The sequence below is a fragment of the Indicator indicator genome, chromosome 28, assembly GCF_027791375.1.
Source record: "Indicator indicator isolate 239-I01 chromosome 28, UM_Iind_1.1, whole genome shotgun sequence".
Lineage (NCBI taxonomy): Eukaryota > Metazoa > Chordata > Aves > Piciformes > Indicatoridae > Indicator > Indicator indicator.
Genome location: NC_072037.1, coordinates 2,680,957 through 2,702,109, shown reverse-complemented (window position 1 = coordinate 2,702,109; position 21,153 = coordinate 2,680,957). Strand labels below are relative to the sequence as shown.

The window sequence follows — 21,153 nt, the reverse complement described above, 5'->3', positions numbered from 1 at the left end:
CTGGCAAGATGAGTCTTAAACTGTCCAGTGTAAGGCAGGGGGGGGGGAAAAAAGCCCTCAGTAACCTGTGGCTGACCTTCATCCTGCACAGGAGCAGCAGCTGGCACCACACACTTCTTGGCACCAAGCTGGAGGCTTTGGTTTCTCTTGGCACTGTGGTGCAGTTGCTCAGCCAAGGTGGTGGGCACTGCCACCTTGCATGGCACACAGGTGCACCCAGGAGGACATCACCTCCTTGTGTCTTCTGCCCAGCAAGGTGGAGCCCCTGCAGCTGCTCAGAGCAGTGGTCAGGTGCTCTGGGATGACTCTCACACTGCTTAAACAGAGATGGAGAGGAAGAGCTGAGTGGGAAACTTCAGTTGCAGGGCTGACCTTGTTCAGCCTCCCAGTTAAACCAGCAGCCCCCCACCTCTGCTCCCAGGCAGCACTCAGCAGTGTTTGCTTTGTCTGAGCAGTGCCAGGGCCTAGGGAAGGTGGGGGTGGTGGTGTGGGCTGATCTTGACCTCCCTCAGTATCAGCACCTCCCATACAATCATAGACCCATGGGATGGTTTGGGTTGGAAGGGACCTCTAAAGCTCATCCAGTCCAACCCCCCTGCAGTCAGCAGGGACATCTGCAACTAGAGCAGGTTGCTCAGAGCCCCAGGCAACCTCACCTGGGATGGCTCCAGGCATGGGGCAGCTCCCTCCTCTCTGGATGGCCTGGGAGAGGCTCTCACCACCCTCAGGGTCAAACATTTCTCCCTTCTCTCTAGGCTGAATCTCCCTCTTTTAGTTTCAAACCATCACCTCTTGTCCTGTCACAACAGGCCCTGCTCAGATGCCTGTCCCCAGCTTTCTGCTCAGCCCTTTAAGCACTGCAAGGCCACCAGAAGGTCTCCCTGGAGCCTTCTCTTCTCCAGGCTGCACAACCCCAACTCTCTCAGCCTGACCTCACAGCAGAGGGCTTCCCCCTGGATCATTTTTGTGGCCTCTCCCATCACCTGCTTCATCATTCCCATCCCACCTGCAGACTTTAAAGGAGAACCTCACCCTGGTGCAGGGCTGGCAGCAGCAGCAGCCAGGACATGGAGACCTTCTCCTGCCAGCCCTGACAGTGGCTGTGGCTTCTCATCCAGCCCTGCAGCACAGAGAGGAAATTAAAAGGTGATAAGGAGCTCTTTCAGCAGACAGGGGAATATTCTGTGCTCTGGGCAGATAAAATAAAACCTCTCCCAGCTGTGGCAAAGCCTCAGAAATGAGACTCCAGGTGAAATCCTCCATTTGGAGAAATTTTGTAAGCCCCACCTGGGCTGCAGGACAACCAGCACCTGGCTCGTGTTTCCTCAAGCCAGGGAGGCCAGCACTGGGGGACAGAGAGATGGAGCCTGTGAAGAGAAGATGCTGGATCAGCTCCAGTATTTCAGGCTGATTTTATGGCTTCCCTGGGCCAGTGCAGCTGCAGGGAGATGGATGCAGCCTTTTGGGTGTTTTAGGTTGCCCTCTGACTAAGGAGCCCAGCTCTGTGCCACAGCTCAGTCCCTCCACAGGGCACCTCAGATTGCCCAGCCCTGCTCCTGCAGTCAGCTGGCACCTCCCCAGTGTGCCCCAGCTGTGGGTGCAGTGCAGCATCCCAAAAGGAGCCATTGCAGCCTGTCCAGGCCAGCTCACTGCACCTCCACCTTGGCTCAGAGTCCCTGACCTTCACTGGGGAAAGCCAGTGGGAAGAAGAGGATCAGGGATGTCCCATGTGTGGGAGCAGTGCAGCATCTCCTCCAGCTCTGTGAAATCAGTTTTGGCTGTTACCCCCCTCCCAGCTACCTGGGTGGGCACAGGACACACAAAACCCCCTCCTAGCCCAGGGACATCAAGAGGAAGTTCTGCACAATGAGGGTGGGAACAGGTTGCCCAGAGAGGTGGTTGAGGCTCCATCCCTGGAGACATTCAAGGTCAGACTTGATGTGGCCCTGAGCAACCTCTAGTTGGAGGTGTCCCTGCTGCCTGCAGGGGGGTTGGACAAGATGAGCTTTGAGGCTCCCTTCCAACTTGATGCAGTTTGTGAATCTGTGAATCTCTGTGCCCAGGACCTGCACCTGACCCACACACAGCACCAAAACCAGGGGAGGTTCCCACCTTAGCCCCAGGAAAACCAGGGACTCCAGGCAAGTTCCAGTCTGAGATCAGATTTCTCTGGGGGTTTTCCACTCCTCACCTTCAATTACAGCAGATGATGTTCATTACAATGCTTAATTATACAGTATTGGAAGGTGTGATTGTAATTAGCATTAGCCATGGCTAAATGATCTCAACGTGCCAGGGCACAGCGGTGGCTCCAAGGGTCCCTGACAGCTCTGCCTGTTCCTGGTGGCACTTTCTGCAGTTCCATCTCATCAGACAAACCTAACATCCAGACATCTTCACTCACTCACTGTGCTCAAGCTGAAGGGGCTACAGGAGAGCTGGGGAGGGACTTTTGACAAGGGCTGAGAGTGCCAGGATGAGGGAGAATGGCTTTGAGCTGGGAGAGGGGAGATTGAGACTGGAGATGGGGAAGAAATTCTTGATGGTGAGAGTGGGGAGACACTGGAACAGGTTGCCCAGGGAGGTTGAGGAACCCTCCCTGGAGGTGTTCAAGGCCAGGCTGGATGAGACCTTGAGCAACCTGTCCATGGCAGGGGGTTGGAGCTGGATGATCTTTAAGGTCCCTTCCAGCCCAAACCATTCTCTGTGATAATTCATGACTGAGGATGATGAGGGCACCTACAGGGTTCCATGAGCAGTGAAGGCTCCTGTGAGGTGGGTGAGTGTCTGAGGCCCTGACCAAAGCCCTTCCCACTCCTCCCAGCCTTGGCTGGCACCAGGCCAGGCTGTTCCTGCCCATTATGAATATTTTCATGAGTTATTGACTGGCAGTGACTGAGTCTCTTCTCCTCCTGGTGCAGGTTGAGGGCAAGGCTGCTGTGGCTCTGCTTAGTCATGCAGCCTCAGCACCCCCCCCACCTGGCACCCCAGGGCTCAGGGGGACCCCTTGGCACTGCTCCCCCAAGAGATGAATCCCAAATCCAGCCCCTGCCTCAGCTGGAGCTGCTGGCTCAGGCAAAAGCCAACAGAGCCCAGAGATTCCTCCTCTCCTATCAGCAACAGTCCCTGGGGTTTGCTCACAGGCAGGAGATTCTCCTCCTCACCCCTCTCTGTGGCCTCTTTGATTTCATTTCATTTACTGTCCTCCATGCAGGTGAGGAGGAGGCAGCACAGTCCCTCCCAGTCTGCACTGGGCTCTGCCTCTCCTCAGTGAGCCCAAGCCCCCAGGTTGGTGACTTTTAGGCTGAGAGATGACACAAAATTTAAAACCCAACCCAAACCCCTCTTTAAACAGAAAGCAAACAGTTTGGCTTCTTCTTCTTTGCCTGGAAGCATAGAGGGGGAGCTTTTTGCTCTCCTAGTTTCCCCTTTAAGCCAAGTATCCTGGTTTGAGCAGGACCAGAACTGACCCTGCTCAGTGCTGTCACTTCTCACCCCAGGCTCTGCTCACTGAGGCACTTTGTGCAGTTCAAGGCAGCTCAGCACAGCCAGGGGCTGCTCAAGGCAGGGAGAAGCTGATGAGGAGAGCTCCTGCCAAGGGCTGGGCTGCAGAAAGGCTCTGCCTGAGACTTGCTCCTCTGCAGACCAAGGGCACTGCCACAGCTTGTGCCCCACCTAGGGGGCAGGAAGGCAGAGGTGGCATCTGCAGGGAGCAGCACACAGGACAGGTGACCCTCAGCTGCCAACATGAGGACAGGCTGAGAGATCTGGAGTTCAGTTTAGAGAAGGCTTCAGGGAGACCTTACAGCAGCCTTCCAGTATCTGAAGGGAGCTGCAGGAAAGCTGAGGAGGGACTTTTTAGGATGTAGGTAGTGATAGGACTGGAGGGAATGGATCCAAGCTACAGGAGGGAAGTTTTAGATTAGACATTAGGAAGAAGTTCTTCACCCTAAGTGTGGTGAGACACTGGAACAGGTTGCCAAGGAGGTTGTGGATGCCCTCTCCCTGGAGGTGTTCCAGGCCAGGCTGGATGAGGCCTTGAGCAAGCTGGGCTGGTGGGAGGTGTCCCTGCCCATGGCAGGGGGTTGGAACTGGATGAGCTTTAAGGTCCCTTCCAACTTAAACCAGTCTAGGAATCTGAATCTATGAATCCCAGACTGGATACTAGCCTAGTCCCAGTAGGAAAGGTGTGATGGGAGTAAGAGCAGCCACAGCACTGGGCACTGACTAAAGCAGGTCACTGGTTTTTAGGGTCTCCTCCCCATCCAAAGTTCTGTCCCTGAGGTCCCTTCCAACTCCAACAGTTCTGTAATTCTGTGACCTGGTGACCAGCCTTGAAACCCCAGGCCAGCCAACCCCAACCACCCCTCTCCACCCTAGCAGACAAAAAAGCCAAACTCCTTTTAAAACACCTTTTTTTCCTTTGTTTTTATTGATTTCATTGAAAACAGAACAAGAAAATGATCAGAGCCAAAAGGCTGCTTCTTTAAAAGTGTCCAAAACCATTAACAGAAAACAAAACAAAACAAAATAATAATAATAATAATAATAATAGACATGAGGGCATTATGAATGTTCTAGAAGAGATGAACCTCCCCCCCCAAAAAACAAAAACAAACCAACAAAGCTGTTACTGCACTAATTACAGTATTTAAAGATATAGGGGGGGGAAAACCAACAAAAACAATCAAAAAAGGGGGGGGGAAAAGGAAAAGGAAAAAGGGGGAAAAAAGAAAAAAAATGGAAAAAGAGGGAAGAAAAAAAAAAAAAGAAAAAAAGAAAAAAAAGAAAGAAAAAAAGAAAAAATTAAGATAATGACCTGCTCAGCCACCACACAAAAGGTGATGGCAAATTTATTCACACTACAATACTAACAATTTAAAAAAGGTTTTTTTCTGGTTTTTTCCTGCTTTTTTTTTTTTTTATACTAAAATCACTTTGTTCTTTTTCTTTATTTTTATACAACTGATAAGTTTATATTCACGTGGTGAGCAAAAAATCACACCAGAATCAGCACCGTTTTGTGGGGGGGGTTTTGTTGTGTGTGTTGGTGTGTGGTTTCTTTTTTCTGCTGTCATTTTTTGGGGTTGTTTTTTTTTTCTTTTTTTTTTGTCTTTTTCCTTTTTTTTTTTTTTTGTAGTTTTTTTTGGTTGGTTTTTTTGTTTGTTTTCTTTCGTTTCTTTTCTTTTCTCTTTTATTTTTTGTTTTTAATGCTATTCCCCAATGTTTAGGTAATGATCCAAAAGAAAAAAAAAAAAATCCAAACAAAAAAAATCCCAAACCGAGAAATCAGTTTTATTGAAACCTCAGAGTTGTGTCAATTAAAAACTCAGCAAAGGTGCCCAGCGTTGAGAAAAGGGACGGGGAAGGGACGAGCTGGTGGCAGCCTCGGGGATCATCTTCCTGCCGGGACTTCGCCCCTCCCCGGCAGAGGAGAGGTTCTCTGTGGAGATCATTTGCTTTGCCTTTCCAAATCAAAAAAGCAAAGAGCTGGGTTCTTAAGTAGTGTCTTGAACTATCCCCCTTCAGCCTTCCCTTCTCGCAGCAGGGCGAGGGAGATCCTTCCATGGATGAACCAAACACTGAGACAGTAACGGAGCCACGCGGCTCGGACCGCAGCTGGTTTGTAACGGAGGAGCCCTGGTGGGAGCAGGGGCTAGGGGGGGAAGAGTCTCCAGGTGGCTCTGGAGAGAGCCAGGGAGCAAAGGGATTGTAAGGACTGAGAGTTTCTTCTCATCAGCAGAGAAAAAAAATAGAGGCAGTGGGGTTTGGTAAGCAGGAGGGTGGTTGGCAGGAATGGCCTCTGGCTCCTCAGCAAAGGCCCCACCACAACATCCTGGGAGGAATCGATGATTAAAAATCAACAACCGACCAAACCAACACGGAGCGACCAGCAGAGCCTGCCCCCGGGGGCTGTGGCAAGCAAAGGCAAAGGCCAGCACCTCCCTTTCCCTCTCCCTCCCCACTCTCCCCTTGGCTTTCAGAAAGAAAGTCCCATCAAGTATTCCAAGTTTATTACAGGTGAAGTGGAGATGACTGGGCATGAGCGATCCCTTCGGGTACCGGTGGCTCTCCAGGGCTCGCACCACACTCAGCAGAGTCAGAGGCCAGGACAACTCACCTGGAAAAATCAAACTCAGCAGCCTCCCCCTCCTCCACACACACCTGGGAAACCCAGCAGCTTGCCTAGACTGGGGAGAGGTGGGATTTGCTCTGACTCATTCCTCAAGTTACAGTCGGTGGCACAGCCCTAAGTGTCCCAAGCCCTGGTCTGGCTTTCCTTGAGTGCCTTTGTTTTCTTTCTTTCTTTCTTTGAAGGGTTTTGTGTGGGTTTGTTGGTTTTGTTTTTCGGTTTTTTTTTTCTCTCTTTAAATGGAAACTCAGACAGTATGTGAACCTAAAGGGTTAAAACCAGTCAGTCTCTGGGGAGCAGAGCCTCAAAAGGGGCCGGCTGCCGTGGCAGAGCTGGTGTCGGGGAGCCCATTTTCCTGCGTGTCCTGGGACGAGGAGGTGCTGGCCTGCCGCTGGGCCAGCGCTGAGCTCGAGTGTTTGCACTTGGGTGAACCACACTGACAGCTGAAGAATTTGCCTTTGATGTCCCAGAACCTGTCTCCGTAGTCGAAGCTGCAAAAGACAAAGCAGAGATGGGGCTCACTGCAAAGCACAGGCTGGGGTCAGCAGGCTTGGGTGCTGCCCTGGTTTGCAGAGCTTCAGATCATGATTTGTTTTGGCTAGGAGCTGTTTCCAGTATCTTCAATATCTTTGGTTTGCAGAGCTTCAGATCATGATTTTTTTTTTTTTTTTGGCTAGGAGCTGTTTCCAGTATTTTCAGTATCTGAAGGGGACCTAGAGGAAGGCTGGGGAGGGACTGCTTAGGAGGGCCTGTGGGGATAGGATGAGGGGCAGTGGTTTGAACTGGAGCAGGAGAGATTTAGGTTGGACATCAGGAGGAAGTTCTGCACAATGAAGGTGGTGAAATACTGGAACAGGTTGCCCAGGGATGTGGTTGAGGTCCCATCCTGGAGACATTCAAGGTCGAACTTGACGTGGCCCTCAGCAACCTGATCTAGTTGGAGGTGTCCCTTGCTGCCTGCAGGGGGTTCGGACAGGATGACCTCTGAGGCTCCCTTCTAACCTGATGCCTTCTGTGATTCTACGCTTTGTGATATCCCCAGGAAACTCAGAAGGGTTGGAGCGAGTCGGTTCAGGAGCAGCTGAGCCTTCATCCCTCCGCACTCCCTCCACCCCAGAGCCAGGTGGTGGCTCCCCAAGGGCAGGGCAGCCCCGGGGGACAGCACCTTACCCGATTTCTTCTCCGGCTTCTATGTGGCGGGTGCTGAAGAAGGCGATCCTGGGGAAGCGCAGGTCCTGGTGCGCCATGAAGACGCGCACGGGGATGAGGTTGGGCTCGCAGAGGTGGTTGATGAAGCGGCTGATGTTGCCGTAGAAACGAGCATCGATGCAGTACACCTCTCCATCCTGGGGAACAACAGTGCAGCTGGCATCAGCTGAGGGCAGCTTTAGTGCTGCTGCTGCTGCTGCTTGTTTAGATGAAACAGACGAGCAAACCACCAGCTGCCCCAGCAGTGCTCTGCAGAGCTGCCAGAGCAGCCAGAGCAGGACACCCACTGCGGCTTTACAAGGACTAAACACATTTCTGTATTGAAACACAGCCTTCTGCAGGGCACCCATCAGCACAAAGGCCTTCCAAAGGCCCCTAGCACTGGCTGGCACAACAGCAATCCCCAGCCCCACTTTGGTGCATACTGCTAGAGGAGGGTCTGGAGAATAGGGCTGGGGAGAAGCAGCTGAGGGGTGTTTAGTCTGGAGGAGAGGAAGCTGAGGGGAGACCTTATTGCTCTCCACAGCTCCCTGAAAAGAGGTTGCAGTGAGGTGGGGGTTGGTCTCTCCTTCCTTGTATCAGGTGATAGAAGAAGAGGAAATGGCTTGGAATGGTGCCAGCAGTGAGTTAGGTTGGAGATGAGGAAAAATTTCTTTGGTGCAGGAGTGGTCAGGGATTGGCAGAGGCTGCCCAGGGAGGTGGTGGAGTCCCCATCCCTGAAGGTGTTCAGTAAAAGCATGGCCATGGCACCTGGGGACATGGGTTAGTGGGCATGGTGGTGTTAGGTCAATGGTTGGCCTGAATGATCTCAGAGGCCTCTTCCACCCAAACGATTCCATGATTCTATGATGCTTGGAGCAGACACCTTACGGGTACAGCCACTGGACAGGGGAGCAGAGATCCGTTCTGTCCTCTAATTGAACACAATAGCCTGGAAACACAAAGCCAGAGCTGCCAGAAAAGGCAGAGGTTTGCAGATAAAAGTGAAAGTGAGAACACAGCCAGGCCCTTCCCAGAGAGCAGCAATATTTTGTTTTCCATGAAAATAAAAGAACCCCCCTCAGGGCTCTTTTATTGCAGCAGAGAATGACTGTGCAAAGCAGAGACTTTAATTACAGAAGCTAATTTCAGTTGCAAAGAGGCCAAAAGTAAAAGGATCCATTAGCGGTGCTCCAGCTCCCTTTTGGGCAAGCACCTTGCAATCCTTAATGGATGAGCAGAGCCAGATCACACCACCCACTGCTGCAGGAGCCCAGGGAAGATGTCCCAGGGACTGGAAGAGGCATCACCCTACGTGGTCTCACATCACACACAGTGCTAACCAGCTCCAATTTCAATGCTGTGTTTAACTCCCAGCACTCCCTCACTTTAATCCATGGAAAAGCTACGAGGACAACAGCAGCCACTGCTACAAGCCTTCATCATCCAGAAGAATCTGAGCTCTCCACCATGCAAGTCAAGATGTGTTTCCCAAGAAAGGAGCCTGCTGCTTGGACCAGCACAGGCAGTGTCCTCATTGTGAAGCTGGTGAGGAGGGCAAGTCCCAAAGCAAAGTGCTTCCCACCTGGCTACAAGGGTGTTGGAGAAACCATGAACCTGCTTTGGAGTGCTTTGGAACTCCAATAGGAACAAGCAATGGAACGAGAGGAAACAGCCTCAAGTTGCACCAAGGGAGGTTTAAGTTGGACATGAGGAGCAATTTCTTCCCCAAAAGGCTTGTCAAGGCCTGGAACAGGCTGCCCAGGACTGTGGTGGAGTCACCATCCCTGGAGGGATTTCAGAGCTGTGTAGATGAGGGACATGGTTCAGTGGTGACCTGGCAGTGCTGGGTTAATGCTTGGAGACTTGATGTTCTTGAAGGTCTGTTCCAACCTAAATGATTCTAGGGTTCCTTCTCAGGAGAGAGAAGGCACTGGGGTGTCTTTGAAGGGAGGATGCCTGGAGAAAGCCTGGAGCAAACCCTTCCTGCCTGCAGGCAGAGGTCACACAGATGCAGCAATGTGCAGCCCTGACCACTGCTGCTGCTCACCGGAGCACAGCAGGGCCAAGTGTGGAGCAAGGAGTGCAGAGGGTGGCCCTGCCATGGGAAAGGGGTGGTCAACCAGCAGAAGGCAGCCACAACCAAAACTCAACCTCATCTTCCCCAGAAGTAGCACAGTGCTCTCCACCATGTACAAGAGAGAAGGGAACCATCCCTTTAACCAGTGGAAGCTGAGAGTTGAGGTGTGTCCTGCTCCTGGGAACCCAGCAATGGCAGCAAGCTTGGGCTGTGATGTTTGCCCTCTTTCAGACATGGAATGGGATGTGACTGCATGACCTGGCACACTGACCCATCCACCATGCACCTGGCCCTCAGTGACAACTCCAGGAACAGGGACAACAGAAATAACAACCCAGCCACACTCACTACAGCTCAGACCCATTCAGGCCACCCCTCTGAGACACATCAGGACCCCAAGGTTGCTCCTCCCAGGGTTGGGGCTCACACCATGGGTGATTTTCCTATCACTTAGGTCCACTTAGGATCCAGCTGGCTCTGCCCTGCCCTCCTCCATCCAGCCCCTTGGGCTTCTTTTCACCACCTCTCAATGACTTGGTGCTTGGTTTTCTGCAGATACTTCACTTTGAAGATGCCCTGATAAAAGGTGATGCCTATGCCTGTACTTAGCTCTCCCTCCTTGCTTCACTGAAGGCTTTGTAAGAGCAAACACAGACCTTGTCTCTCGTGGCAGCCAACCAGGGGCTAACCTAAAGGCAAAACAAAGTCCAGGTGGGCTCCTAAATGCCCAAACCAGAGGCCCAAAGCCTCTGCTGCTTTTCAACTTCTTAATGACAGTCTGAGCTCACTGTTCCAGACTGACTGCAGGACCATTCCCTGTCCTCCTGCAGCTGGTGTGTGTTGCTTTAAAAAAAAAACAACCACCAAACCAAACACACACACACAAAACTAAGCAACAGTCTCTGTCTTGCTTCTGATGACACAAACAAGACACTGTTTACAGCCTTCCTGGGAAGCCATCTCTCTCCTCTGAGTCCTCAGCTCACCTTTCTCCTCTCCTTTCCCAAGCTCAGCCTGAACTGATGGCCTTCTGAAAAGCTTTAGCTCACAGTGTTCGAAGCAGTTCTGCCCTGAGCAGCCCTCCTCAGAGCAGAGCAGGAGAACTACCAGCAGAAGAAGCCTCAAGTCCCTGCCAGGGTTATCTGATGAAGCCCTTCAGAAGTAAACATGAGGTTTGAGTCCTGCAGCTCCTATTTTTATGAACAACTTACAGAGGTGCAATCAGCACAGCTCCAAGCCTGCACATGCAAACTGGACCATCAAACACTGAACCTCTGACCTCAGGCTGCCCAAATGGCTTTGACAGAAGAGCATCTTGCACCAGAAGTGGTGTGGGCAGCACATACCACAGTGGCCCAGGGATGCTGGGCTCCACTACAGGTGTAAGAAGCCCTCCAAGCTTTACCTCAGCCCCTCTAGATCCTGAGAATGAAGTCCTCCTGTTTGCAGGCTTTCAGATTGTGCTGTGCATCAAGCTGGACACAAAGAGCCTCTCTGCTCTTTTGGAGAGGCAAGACCTTGGGTTTGTCTCACGAGACACCTTCAGATACAGTACCTTGTTGTCAAGGTCGAAGAGGTAGGAGTCCTCCTCACGGACATCTGCCTCCGAGTCAGATATCAGCTCCCCAACATACCTGCAGACAAAGAGCAAAGGCAGAAATTGGATGCCCAGGCAACCACAAGCCTGGGCTTGAACATCTCCTTCTGGGAAGAGGGAAGAAAGGGATGAATCCCAGCCCCAGCTGGCAGCCCACAGCCTTGGCAGTGCAGGTCATCTCAGAGCCACCCAAGCTTTGCCAGCTTACAGCAGCTAAAACCTGGCTCCAGACCTCATCTTTTCAGGGCAACCCTTTTAATGTAACCATGGAGTCTGACTTCCAGCAACAGTCCCTTCTTCCTGGGGATGATGTTTCCATTTGCATATCTCTGTGTTGGCCAAGCTCAGCACATCCATCAAGTTCTCCCCACGCTCATGGGCAGACTCATGCCCTGGTTCTCACACCTACCACTGCAGTGCTTGTGCTGGTCACAGCCCAAAGCAGAGGGCTTCTGTCTGTCCTTCCTCCATTTTCCAGGGGAGTTTTGAAGAATGCCAGCATGGTGGGGGTTGGAAAGGACCTCTGGAGATCATCTAAAGTAGGGTCACCCACAGCAGGTTGCTCAGGGATCATGATGTCCAGAGGGATTTGGATGCTCTCCAGAGGACACTCCACAACCTCTCTGGACAGCCACCTCCAGGGCTCCAACACCCCCAGAGATTACACATCCTACAAACCTCTTGTGTTGAAAGTCTTCACTCAAACTGAACCTGGCAGGACCCCTGGAAGGATCTAGGCTGCTTTCTCAGTCCCTCTCAAACCAGACTAGATCAGAGGCGTGCTCCCAGTAGCAACCACCTGGTTGTAAAACCAGTTGTAAGACAGATCACAACCAGGTTCTCCCAGCACCATGAAGCAATTGCTGCTTTGCCTGGCCTGCTGAGAAGGACTAAACACACAGAACCTTTCTCACCCTAGAGAGCTGTTGGCTTTGATGCCAGCTCCCTTGTTGCAGGAGTCCCTTTTGAACTGGTGTTCCCACATTTGTTTTTCTGTTTCCATCTTAAACAGTTTTGGATGGTCCTAGTGGACAGTAAGTTACCCATGGGACATCAATGTGCTCCTGTGGTCAAGAAGGCCTGAGGTGTGTTCAGAGGAGTGTGGCCAGCAGGTCAAGGGAGGTTCTCCTCCCACTCTACTCTGCCCTGGTGAGATCACATCTGGAGTACTGGGTTCAGTTCTGGGCTCCCCAGTTCAAGGACAGGGATACACTAGAGAGTGTGCAACAGAAGCTGCAAGGATGCTGAAGGGACTGGAAACTGTCTGAGGAGGAAAGGCTGAGACCTGGGGCTGTTTAGTCTGCAGAAGAGAAGACTGGTTCCAAGTATCTGGAGGGTGGGTGTCAAGAAGGGGCCAGGCTCTTTCCACTGGTGTCCTGTGATAGGACAAGGGGCAATGGGCACAAACTGGAACCCAGGAGATTCCACCTCAACACAAAGAGAAAATTCTTTGCTGTGAGGGTGACAGAGCCCTGGAGCAAGTTGCCCAGAGAGGCTGTGGGGTCTCCTTCTCTGAAGACTTACAAGATCCATCTGGATGCATCCCTCTGTGACCTGTTCTAGGTGACCCTGCTCTGGCAAGGTGATGATCTCCAGAGGTCCTTTCCAACCCCCACCATTCTATGATTCTATGATTTCCAGCCCTGACCTGCTTGCAATGAAAGCAAGAGATGCAGGAGGAGATGAGAAAGAAGCTACAGCAGAGCAGATTCTGGGACCTGAGTCTTCCCAGCCTGCCATGCAAGTGCTAATTAATTATAAGCCAAGGATTCACAATTATGAATAAATAATCTTCACAGCATCAGGAGAGCCTTCCATGAGCAGCAGCCACTGCCACAGCATTCCCCTGCAGCTCTCCAGGCATTCTCAAAGCCCTCAACTGCATCCTGTGGATCAAGGCAGCCTTTAAGTCCAGGGCTGGGAAGGAGGAGAGCCACAAAACATCAAGTTAGAGAGGCCCCACATGCTCTGTGACACGAGCTGGTTTGGCTGCAGTTCCCTGAGCTGAGGGATCTGGCCAAGCTGCTCTGGCAGAGCAGGAGGCTGCTGCTGGGTGTGATCCCTCCTGTCTGCCCCCAGCACAGCTCACTAAGGGCTCCTGTCAGGCTGTGGCTGTGCTGGGCTGTGACCTAAAGCCATGGAAGATGATGTCCAGAGAGAGAGAACTTGCTGTGGCATGGCAGAGCAGCCAGCAGCAGCTGAACAATGCTGCACAGAGAGGGACTGTGCCTGGGGACAGCCACTTCAGGTCTACAGCTGAGGGAAGCCAAAGCCACAATGCAATTCCAAGTGCTTGTCTGGGGGTTCCACTTAACGACTGCTCCTGGAACTCACTTCACAGACTCACAGATTGCATCAGGTTGGAAGGGAGCCTCGAAGGTCATCTTGTCCAACTCCCCTGCAGGCAGCAGGGACACCTCCAACCAGATCAGGTTGCTCAGGGCCATATCAAATTTGACCTTGAATGTCACCACCCCCATTGTGCAGAACCTCTTCCTGAAGCAGGGGCTGCTGATCCTGCTCTCTTTTGGGCAGGAACCTCTTGTACACATCCTGCCATAACTTGGGACCTGGGAACTGCTTGGATCTGTATACTGCAAAGGAAAGATGATCAAAGGGCTGGAGCACCTCTTCTATGAGGACAGGCTGGGAGAGTTGGAGCTGTTCAGCCTGGAGAGGAGAAAGCTCTAGGGACACCTTAGAGCTGCATTTCAGTATCTGAAGGGGACCTACAGGAAGGCTGGAGAGGGACTGTTCAGCAGGGGCTGTGGGGATAGCATGAGGGGCAATGGTTTGAAACCACAGCAGGGGAGATTCATGTTAGGCATTAGGAGGAAGTCTTTCACAATGAGAGTGGTGAAATACTGGAACAGGTTGCCCAGGGATGTGGTTGGAGGCCCCATCCTTGGAAACATTCAAGCTCAGACCTGATGTGGCCCTGGACAGCCTGATCTAGTGGGAGGTGTCCTTGCTGGCTGCAGGGGGGTTGGACAAGGTGACCTTTGGGGGTCAGACAAGGTGACCTTTGGGGGTCCTTTCCAACCCAATGCAATCTGTGAATCAAGGAGAAGAACCACCCAAGTCTTTAGGTTGCCCATGAAGACTCACAGGAGTCTTCACTCATCAGTGGAGTCACTCATCAGTGCAGCTGGCTTGAGGAGGAGAGGAGAACAGTGAGCTGGGGAGTTGAGTAAGTAATGTGTGAGTGATGGAGATAAGGAGGAACATGCCTGGGCAAGGCATGAGTTAGCTCAGCTCCTTAGCATGCAGCTGGTTTGGGTAATGCAGGAGATGGAGCCTACCACTGAAACAGCCTCAGCAGCTCCTGCCAAGGGTGGAGGCAAGAGCTGAGCTGTTGTGGTATCTGCACCCCCCCCAGCTCTAACATGCTCTGCAACCACCTGTGTCAATCACACTGTGCACAGGGCTGCCCTGTCTCCTTGGGCTGCCTCCTCACCACTGCTCATCCCTCTTGCCTGTCAGCATTCCAGCAGGATTTGGTTAAGTCAGTGACATTTTCCTATGGGAGCAGTTTACTTACAAGCTCTGGCTCACCTCTGGGCACTGACCTGGGACACAAGGACCTTTGGTACTTAACAAAGCCCTACCTCTAGTGGCCCCAGCACAAGAAGGACATGGAACTGTTGGAGCAGGTCCAGAGGAAGCCATGAAGATGATCAGAGGGCTGGAGAACCTCCCCTATGGGGACAGGCTGGGAGAGTCAGAGATGTTCAGTCTGGAGAAGAGAAGGCTCCAGCAAGACCTCAGAGCAGCCTTCCTGAAGGGGGCTACAAGAAAGCTGGGGAAGGACTTTTGACAAGGGCTGGGAGTGACAGGACAAGGAGCAATGACTGAGCTGGGAGAGGGGAGATTGCGACTGGAAATGAGGGAGAAATTCTTCACAGTGAGGGTGGGAAGACACAGGAACAGGTTGCCCAGGGAGGTCATGGATGCCCCCTCCCTGGAGGTTTTCAAGGCCAGGTTGGATGAGGCCTTGAGCAACCTGGGCTGGTGGGAGGTGTCCCTGCCCATGGTCTGAGGGTTGGAATTGGATGATTTTCAATGTCCCTTCCAACCCAAACCATTCTCTTCATCTATGAAGACAGAGTGGAGACAATCCTCACAAACAGTAGTTTAAAGCTTTACCTCTGAAAAAACACTTTAGCATCTGACAGCTCCTATAACAGGGAAGAAACACTTGGCTGATTTGCTGCAGATTTTTCTTTCCCTTTACTAATCTTCCCCAGGCCCTTAGCCCCAAGCCCCAACTCTGTGGAACATCAACAACCAGCTCCAAACAAAACCCCAGCACCCATTTCCAAGGTCTTTAGAAGGTCTTAACTCACTGTTAGCATTGCAATGAAGAAAAACACTTTCCAAAATGTTTAGTAAAGTACAGGCACCACTTTAAAGCCTAGAACCCAGGGGGGTTCAACAGCAGATTTTTTTCACTTGACATAAATCTGAACATTTTTTGTTCTTAAGTACTTTATTGAATCGGGGCCGAAACCTGCGCTTAACGCCAAGTGCTTTGCTGTTCTGCTGAATCAGACCAAAACCAGAGCTGTGACACTGGAAAGCCTCTTGAGAAGTCAGAAATGAAACAGAAATAGGATCTGATAGAACCAAATTGTTCCAAATTGCCTTGGCCTGAAACGTCCAATAGCAGCTCCCCTACAGGGACAGGCTGGGAGAGTTGGGGCTGTCCAGCCTGGAGAAGAGAAGGCTCCAGGGAGACCTCAGAGCAGCCTTCCAGGACCTGAAGAGGGCTCCAGGAGAGCTGGGGAGGGACTTTGGACAAGGGTTGGGAGTGACAGGATGAGGGACAACGGCTTTGAGCTGGGAGAGGGGAGATTGAAACTGGAGATGAGGAAGAAACTCTCTAGAGGGAGGGTGGAGAGACACCTGAACAGGTTGTGCAGGGAGGTTGTGGATGCTCCTCCCCTGAGGGTTTCAAGGCCAGGCTGGATGAGGCCTTGAGCAACCTGGGCTGGTGGGAGGTGTCCCTGCCCATGGCAGGGGGCTCGGAACTGGATGATTTTTAAGGTCCCTTCCAACCAAACCATTCTGTGAATCTATGAATATCCACAGGGAACACATCAGCAGAGCACTTTTGCAGCAGAACCCAAAGCCCCTTTTCTCTTGTGTTTGAAGAGGAGCAAGAGCTGAGCACAAATCTCAGCAAGACAGAGATGGGTGGAGAAAGGCTCCCGCCACGAGGAAAGGGACAAACAGAGCAGGAAACCTCTGGCTGAGCTGGATGCCAATTTGATTTGGGTGGATGCCCTCCTTAGAGAGGAGGGAAGCAGCCCAGCCCCCGGGGGGCTGAGGCAAGCTGGAGACCTTACTCGCACACGAAGGTGCCCAGAGGGATGTCCTGCGTCGTCCGCACTCCCCAGCCCATCTTCTGCGTCCGGTAGAGCTGCAATCGAGTCCTGCAAGAGAGAGAGCAAGCCACGTTAAGGGCAGCTCTGCACAGACAAGACAGAACTGGCACTGAATCACAGAATCAACTTGCTTGGAAAGACCTTTAAGACCATCCAGTCCAAGCATTCTCTAACTCTACCAAGGCTGGGGCTAAGCCATGTTCCTCAGCACCACATCTCTGCCTGTTTTCAACACCTCCAGGCATGGGGACTCAATCACCTCCCTGGGCAGCCTGTGCCAGTGTTTGAGAACCCTTGCAGGGAAGAAGTTTCTTCTCATGTCCAACCTAAACCTCTCTCGGTGCAGCTCGAGGCCATTTCCTCTCATCCTATCACTTTTTACTAGGGAGAAGAGACCAACCCCCACCTCATTCCAATCTCTTTTCAGGTTGCTGTAGAGAGCCAGGAGGTCTCCCCTCAGCCACCTTTTCTGCACAACCCCAGTCCCCTCAGCCACTACAGAGATGATAAAAAAAGGCAGCACCCTTCCATCAGCACAACCTCAAAGATGATTTCAATATTGAACCCCCCAGAGTTCTCCTGCTGCCATCAGTGGGTACTCTCCACTCCCACCACTGAGCATGTGGGCAGAAGGGATGGGGACAAGGGATGGGCACCCACCAGCACCTCCTCCATGCAGCTTGCAAGAGGCACAGCCAGAGACTGGGGAGGGGGGTGTGAGACTGGATGCTCAGTGTGGGTATACCATTGATGTACACACAAGAGACCAGAATCCCACCACCAGCAGTTCTCTTCCCTTCCACACACACCCAGCACTCAGGGGAAGGCAGGGGAGGTGGAAGGGCACCTAGGGCTGGGTGGCTCTGCTTGGAGGGGTGCTACAGGGCCACGGCAGGGAGCTCATGGTGATTTAAGAACCCCCTGAGCTAAGTGCTCTGATCCCTGTGCCCTCTGCTGAGGCCAGTGCATTTAGCAGCTCCATCATATCCAGCTCCCTGGCTGAAAGACAAGGAAGAAAGGCTGCAACTTGAAACTTGTTGGTGTAATAGCTGCTGTGTGGAATTTTACTGATGGAGTTTATAGGCAGAGAAACAATCCTGTAAGCCATTCTGCCTCCTGCTCAGCCAGGACTTGAGTTAAGTGCAGGATGAACAGTCTCCAGGGCTGAGCAAGGTTTGCTCTGCCCCCAAGGGAGCCAAACCCTGCTCTCAGCAGCACTGTTATCAGAATAAAAAGAAATCTGACTCTCACCTGAACTTCACCCTCCTGCTTTTCCCAGTAGTTCTCTTCCCCCCACCCATTCCCTCCTTGCACTGTCAGCTCAAACCAGGGGCTGCATGTTTGCTTCTGTTTGCTCACAGGTCCTGAAGGCTTCACCAGGGCAAGAAATGACTTTCTGAGAATGATGGCTCTCAGAGAACTGGTTATAACACTCTGGTTGGGTGCACAAAGAAGAGTATGGCCAGCAGGTCAAGGGAGGGTCTCCTCCCACTCTATTCTGCCCCTGAGAGGCCACAGCTGGAGTACTGGGTTCAGTTTTGTGTTCCCCAGTTTAAGAAAGGCAGGGAACTGCTGGAGAGAGTCCAACAGAGGCTACAAGGATGCTGAGGGTCCTGGAGAACATCTCTGTGAGGAGCAAAGGCTGAGAGCCCTGGGGCTGAGAGCCTGGAGAAGAGCAGCCCCAGAGGGGAGCTGAGCAATGCCCAGCAAGAGCTCAAGGGTGGGGGGCATGAGAATGGGGCCAGACTCCTTCCACTGGTGCCCAGGGACATGACAAGGGGCAAAGGGCACAAACTGGAACCCAGGAGGTTCCATCTGAGGATAAGAAAAAATTCTTTGTTGCGAGGGTGCTGAAGCCCTGGAGCAGGCTGCCCAGAGAGGTTGTGGAGTCTCCTTCTCTGCAGAGATTCCAAACCCAGCTGGCCATTGTGCTCCTAGGCAAGCTGCTGTGGGTGCCCTGCTTTAGCAGGGGGTTGGGCTAGATGGTCCCCAGAGGTCCCTGTCAAAAGTCCCCATTCTGTGATTTCAGCCTTGAGGAGGGTTCCCCATGTTTTGCCTTGTCCATCACATCAGCGTCAAGCTCAGGTTCAGGCTCTTCTCTCAGGGCTGATTTTGGCAGCAGCAGGACCACAGCTCTGAACTCTGCCTCCCAGCTGAGCTGGAGCCAGCCTGCCAGATAGAAACGTGTGTGCTGCTGAGTGCAGATAATTTGGAGCAAATCTGACTAAGGAAGCACTGAAAATGGACCAGGGAAAGCTATGTGCCTTGCTGCAGCCCAAAGAGGGGACACTTCCTCCACTAGCTCCCCAGAACCTCAAGCACAGCTCTGCCAAGCCCCTGTCCCTACCACCAGCTCTCCCAGGCTCATGGTTGGGTGTTCAACCCTTCTGTCTTTCAAAGAAACACTTCACCAAGGCTAAAATACAAGCCAAACAGCTCTAGCTGTACAGCTCCTAAAGGAACACCCACATAGACACCAGGGCTCTGGAGCTTGGCAGGGATAAACCAGAGAGAAGGAAAGTTCTGTGGAAATGCATCAAGCTTCCTCCTTACTTATTTTTAACGTCCCAAAATGTCACAGAAGCTACAAAGCTTGCAACAACAACAACAAAAAGTTTTGTCAGTGCTACAAAAAAATTGCCAAAGTCTTTTTTTTTTTTTTTTTTTCAGTGGGATTCCTTTGAACTTGGTGCAGTGGCAAAGTTCTCCACAGCTGAGGGTCAAACCAGAACAGTTACATTTTCAGCCTGGCAGCAAAATCCTAATGATCTAATCTGAAAGCACAGAGGCCAACAGGTATTGAGGGACCCAGTTCAGGGTAAGTCACACCATTAACTGGGAAATTTTAAGCAGCCAAGTCTGGGAATGCTGGTCTATTGCTAAGGAAAGACCTTCTGGCTCTCTACAACTCCCTGAAAGGAGGTTGGAGCTAGGTGGGGTTTGGTCTCTTTTCCCAAGGAAGAAGCAATACAAAAAGAAGAAATAGCCTCAAGTTGCACCAGGGGAGGTTCAAGTTGGACACAAAGAACAATTTCTTCCCCAGAAGGGTTGTCAAGGCCTGGAACAGGCTGTCCAGGGCAGTGGTGGAGTCCCCATCCCTTAGAGGGGTTTCAAAGCTGTGTGGATGTGGTACTAAGGGACATGGGTTAGTGGTGACCTGGCAGTGCTGGGTTCATAGCTGGACTTGATGGTCTTAAAGGTCTCTTCCAAGCCCCAGATCTCCACCTGATAAGTTACACCCAGGCAAACCCAGAAGCCATTTTTATGTTTTAAGGTCAGGCTGATGACAGAACCATGTGATGGGACAGGGTGCTCACAACTCACTTCTGCTTCATTCCCACCAGCAGCACATAGGAACCTGCTTTCATCCCAACCATGCCACGGTGGCACCTGCTCCACCCCAGCTTCTGTCTCACCTCAGGAAGCCAGGTTTCTGGGGGTTTGTGGGTGAGCTGAGACTAGAGAGCCAGAAAGCTGAGGAACCTGGTGCTGGTGTGGTAGTTTTAGACCATGCCTTTAAAATTTTTCACAGATCTTCAGCAGAAAAGTAGTAAAAATGTAAATAAATCACTATTGGGTGTAAAAAAGGAAAATAATGACTGTTCTAAACAATCCCATTGGAGGGATATCTCCCATAAGTTTTGGTTCCCAAACCAATTTCTCTGTCTTCTTGCTTCTGCTTGACCTTGGCTGCATCACTTTTATTTTGGCTAAGTCCAGTATGTATCTCTGCTTCTTTCTCTTCCCTTGTGTACAGGTGGGTAAGAGGGAGGCAGGGAGAGAGAAGCTGTTACAGCTCCTCTGGTCTTTTGGCCAGGGGCTCCCTGTGCTGTTTGTTAATTGTAAATCCCTGTAAATACTGTAAATATTTGTACATATTCACAGTCTCACAGTACATCAGAGGTTGGAAGGGACCTCCAGAGATCATCAGGTCCAACCCCTCTCTGCCAGAGCAAGATCACTTAGGGCAGTCTGCACAGGAATGCATCCAGGTGGGGTTTGAAAGTCTCCAGAGAAGGAGACTCCACAACCCCCCTGGGGAGCCTGTTCCAGTGCTCTGTCACCCTCACTGGAAAGAAGTTTCTCCTCATGTTGAGGTGAAATCTTCTATGGTATCTTCATCATTGCATTCCATTGTAGATTGTAACCTGGCTTGTAAATACAGCTTCCATTTGCTTCCAAACTGAGCTGGTCTGGCAAAGTTAATGCTAGGGGTGGGGGGAGGGAATTTTCAACCCAGCCCAGCTGCTCTTGCCAAGGTAAGCTGTGTTTGGATGCTCCTTCTCACCTGAGCCCATTCTGCACCACCCGGTTCCTGCAGGTTCTCCAGCACGAGCAGGCGTGATTGCACTCAAAGATCAGAGGTGGCTCAGCCATGTTGAACTCGGGCAGGAGTCGTCCATCCTGCAGAGGAGAGGCATGCAAGACTGGTTAGTTGGCTGCTCCTCTGAACCCTCCAAGCCACAGGCAAGCCAAGAGTCAAAACAGCCCTGACCCAACCTCCCCAAAACCAGCGTCGGATCTTGTGGTAGTTTCAGGCTGTGCTTGGAAAAGTTTCCACAGATCTTGAACAGAAAGTGGTAGAATGTAAATAAATCACCATTGGGTGGAAAAAGGGAAATAATGACAAGCTCTAAATAATCCCATTGGCCAAATACCTGTCATAAAGCTTAGATCTGTAAACTAACTCTCTCTCTTTTCAGTTTCCTCGCTCGGGGCTGGTGCTTCTGCTGGCTCTTTGCTGACCTTGGCCATGTTGCTTTGTTTG

General features: G+C 51.7%; 1 protein-coding gene across 1 annotated transcript in view; it reads right to left on the bottom strand.

Annotated features, from left to right (window-relative positions):
* Positions 1–6,437: 6,437 nt before the first annotated feature.
* Positions 6,438–21,153, bottom strand: part of EHMT1 (euchromatic histone lysine methyltransferase 1) — a 59,505-nt gene continuing 44,789 nt past the window's right edge. The window contains exons 22-26 of the mRNA XM_054393273.1: positions 20,674–20,789; positions 16,347–16,433; positions 10,957–11,035; positions 7,304–7,479; positions 6,438–6,624 (exon numbers count right to left, since the gene is read on the bottom strand). Of these exons, the coding sequence (XP_054249248.1) occupies positions 6,438–6,624; positions 7,304–7,479; positions 10,957–11,035; positions 16,347–16,433; positions 20,674–20,789 (645 nt within the window). The remainder of the gene's footprint in view (positions 6,625–7,303; positions 7,480–10,956; positions 11,036–16,346; positions 16,434–20,673; positions 20,790–21,153) is intronic.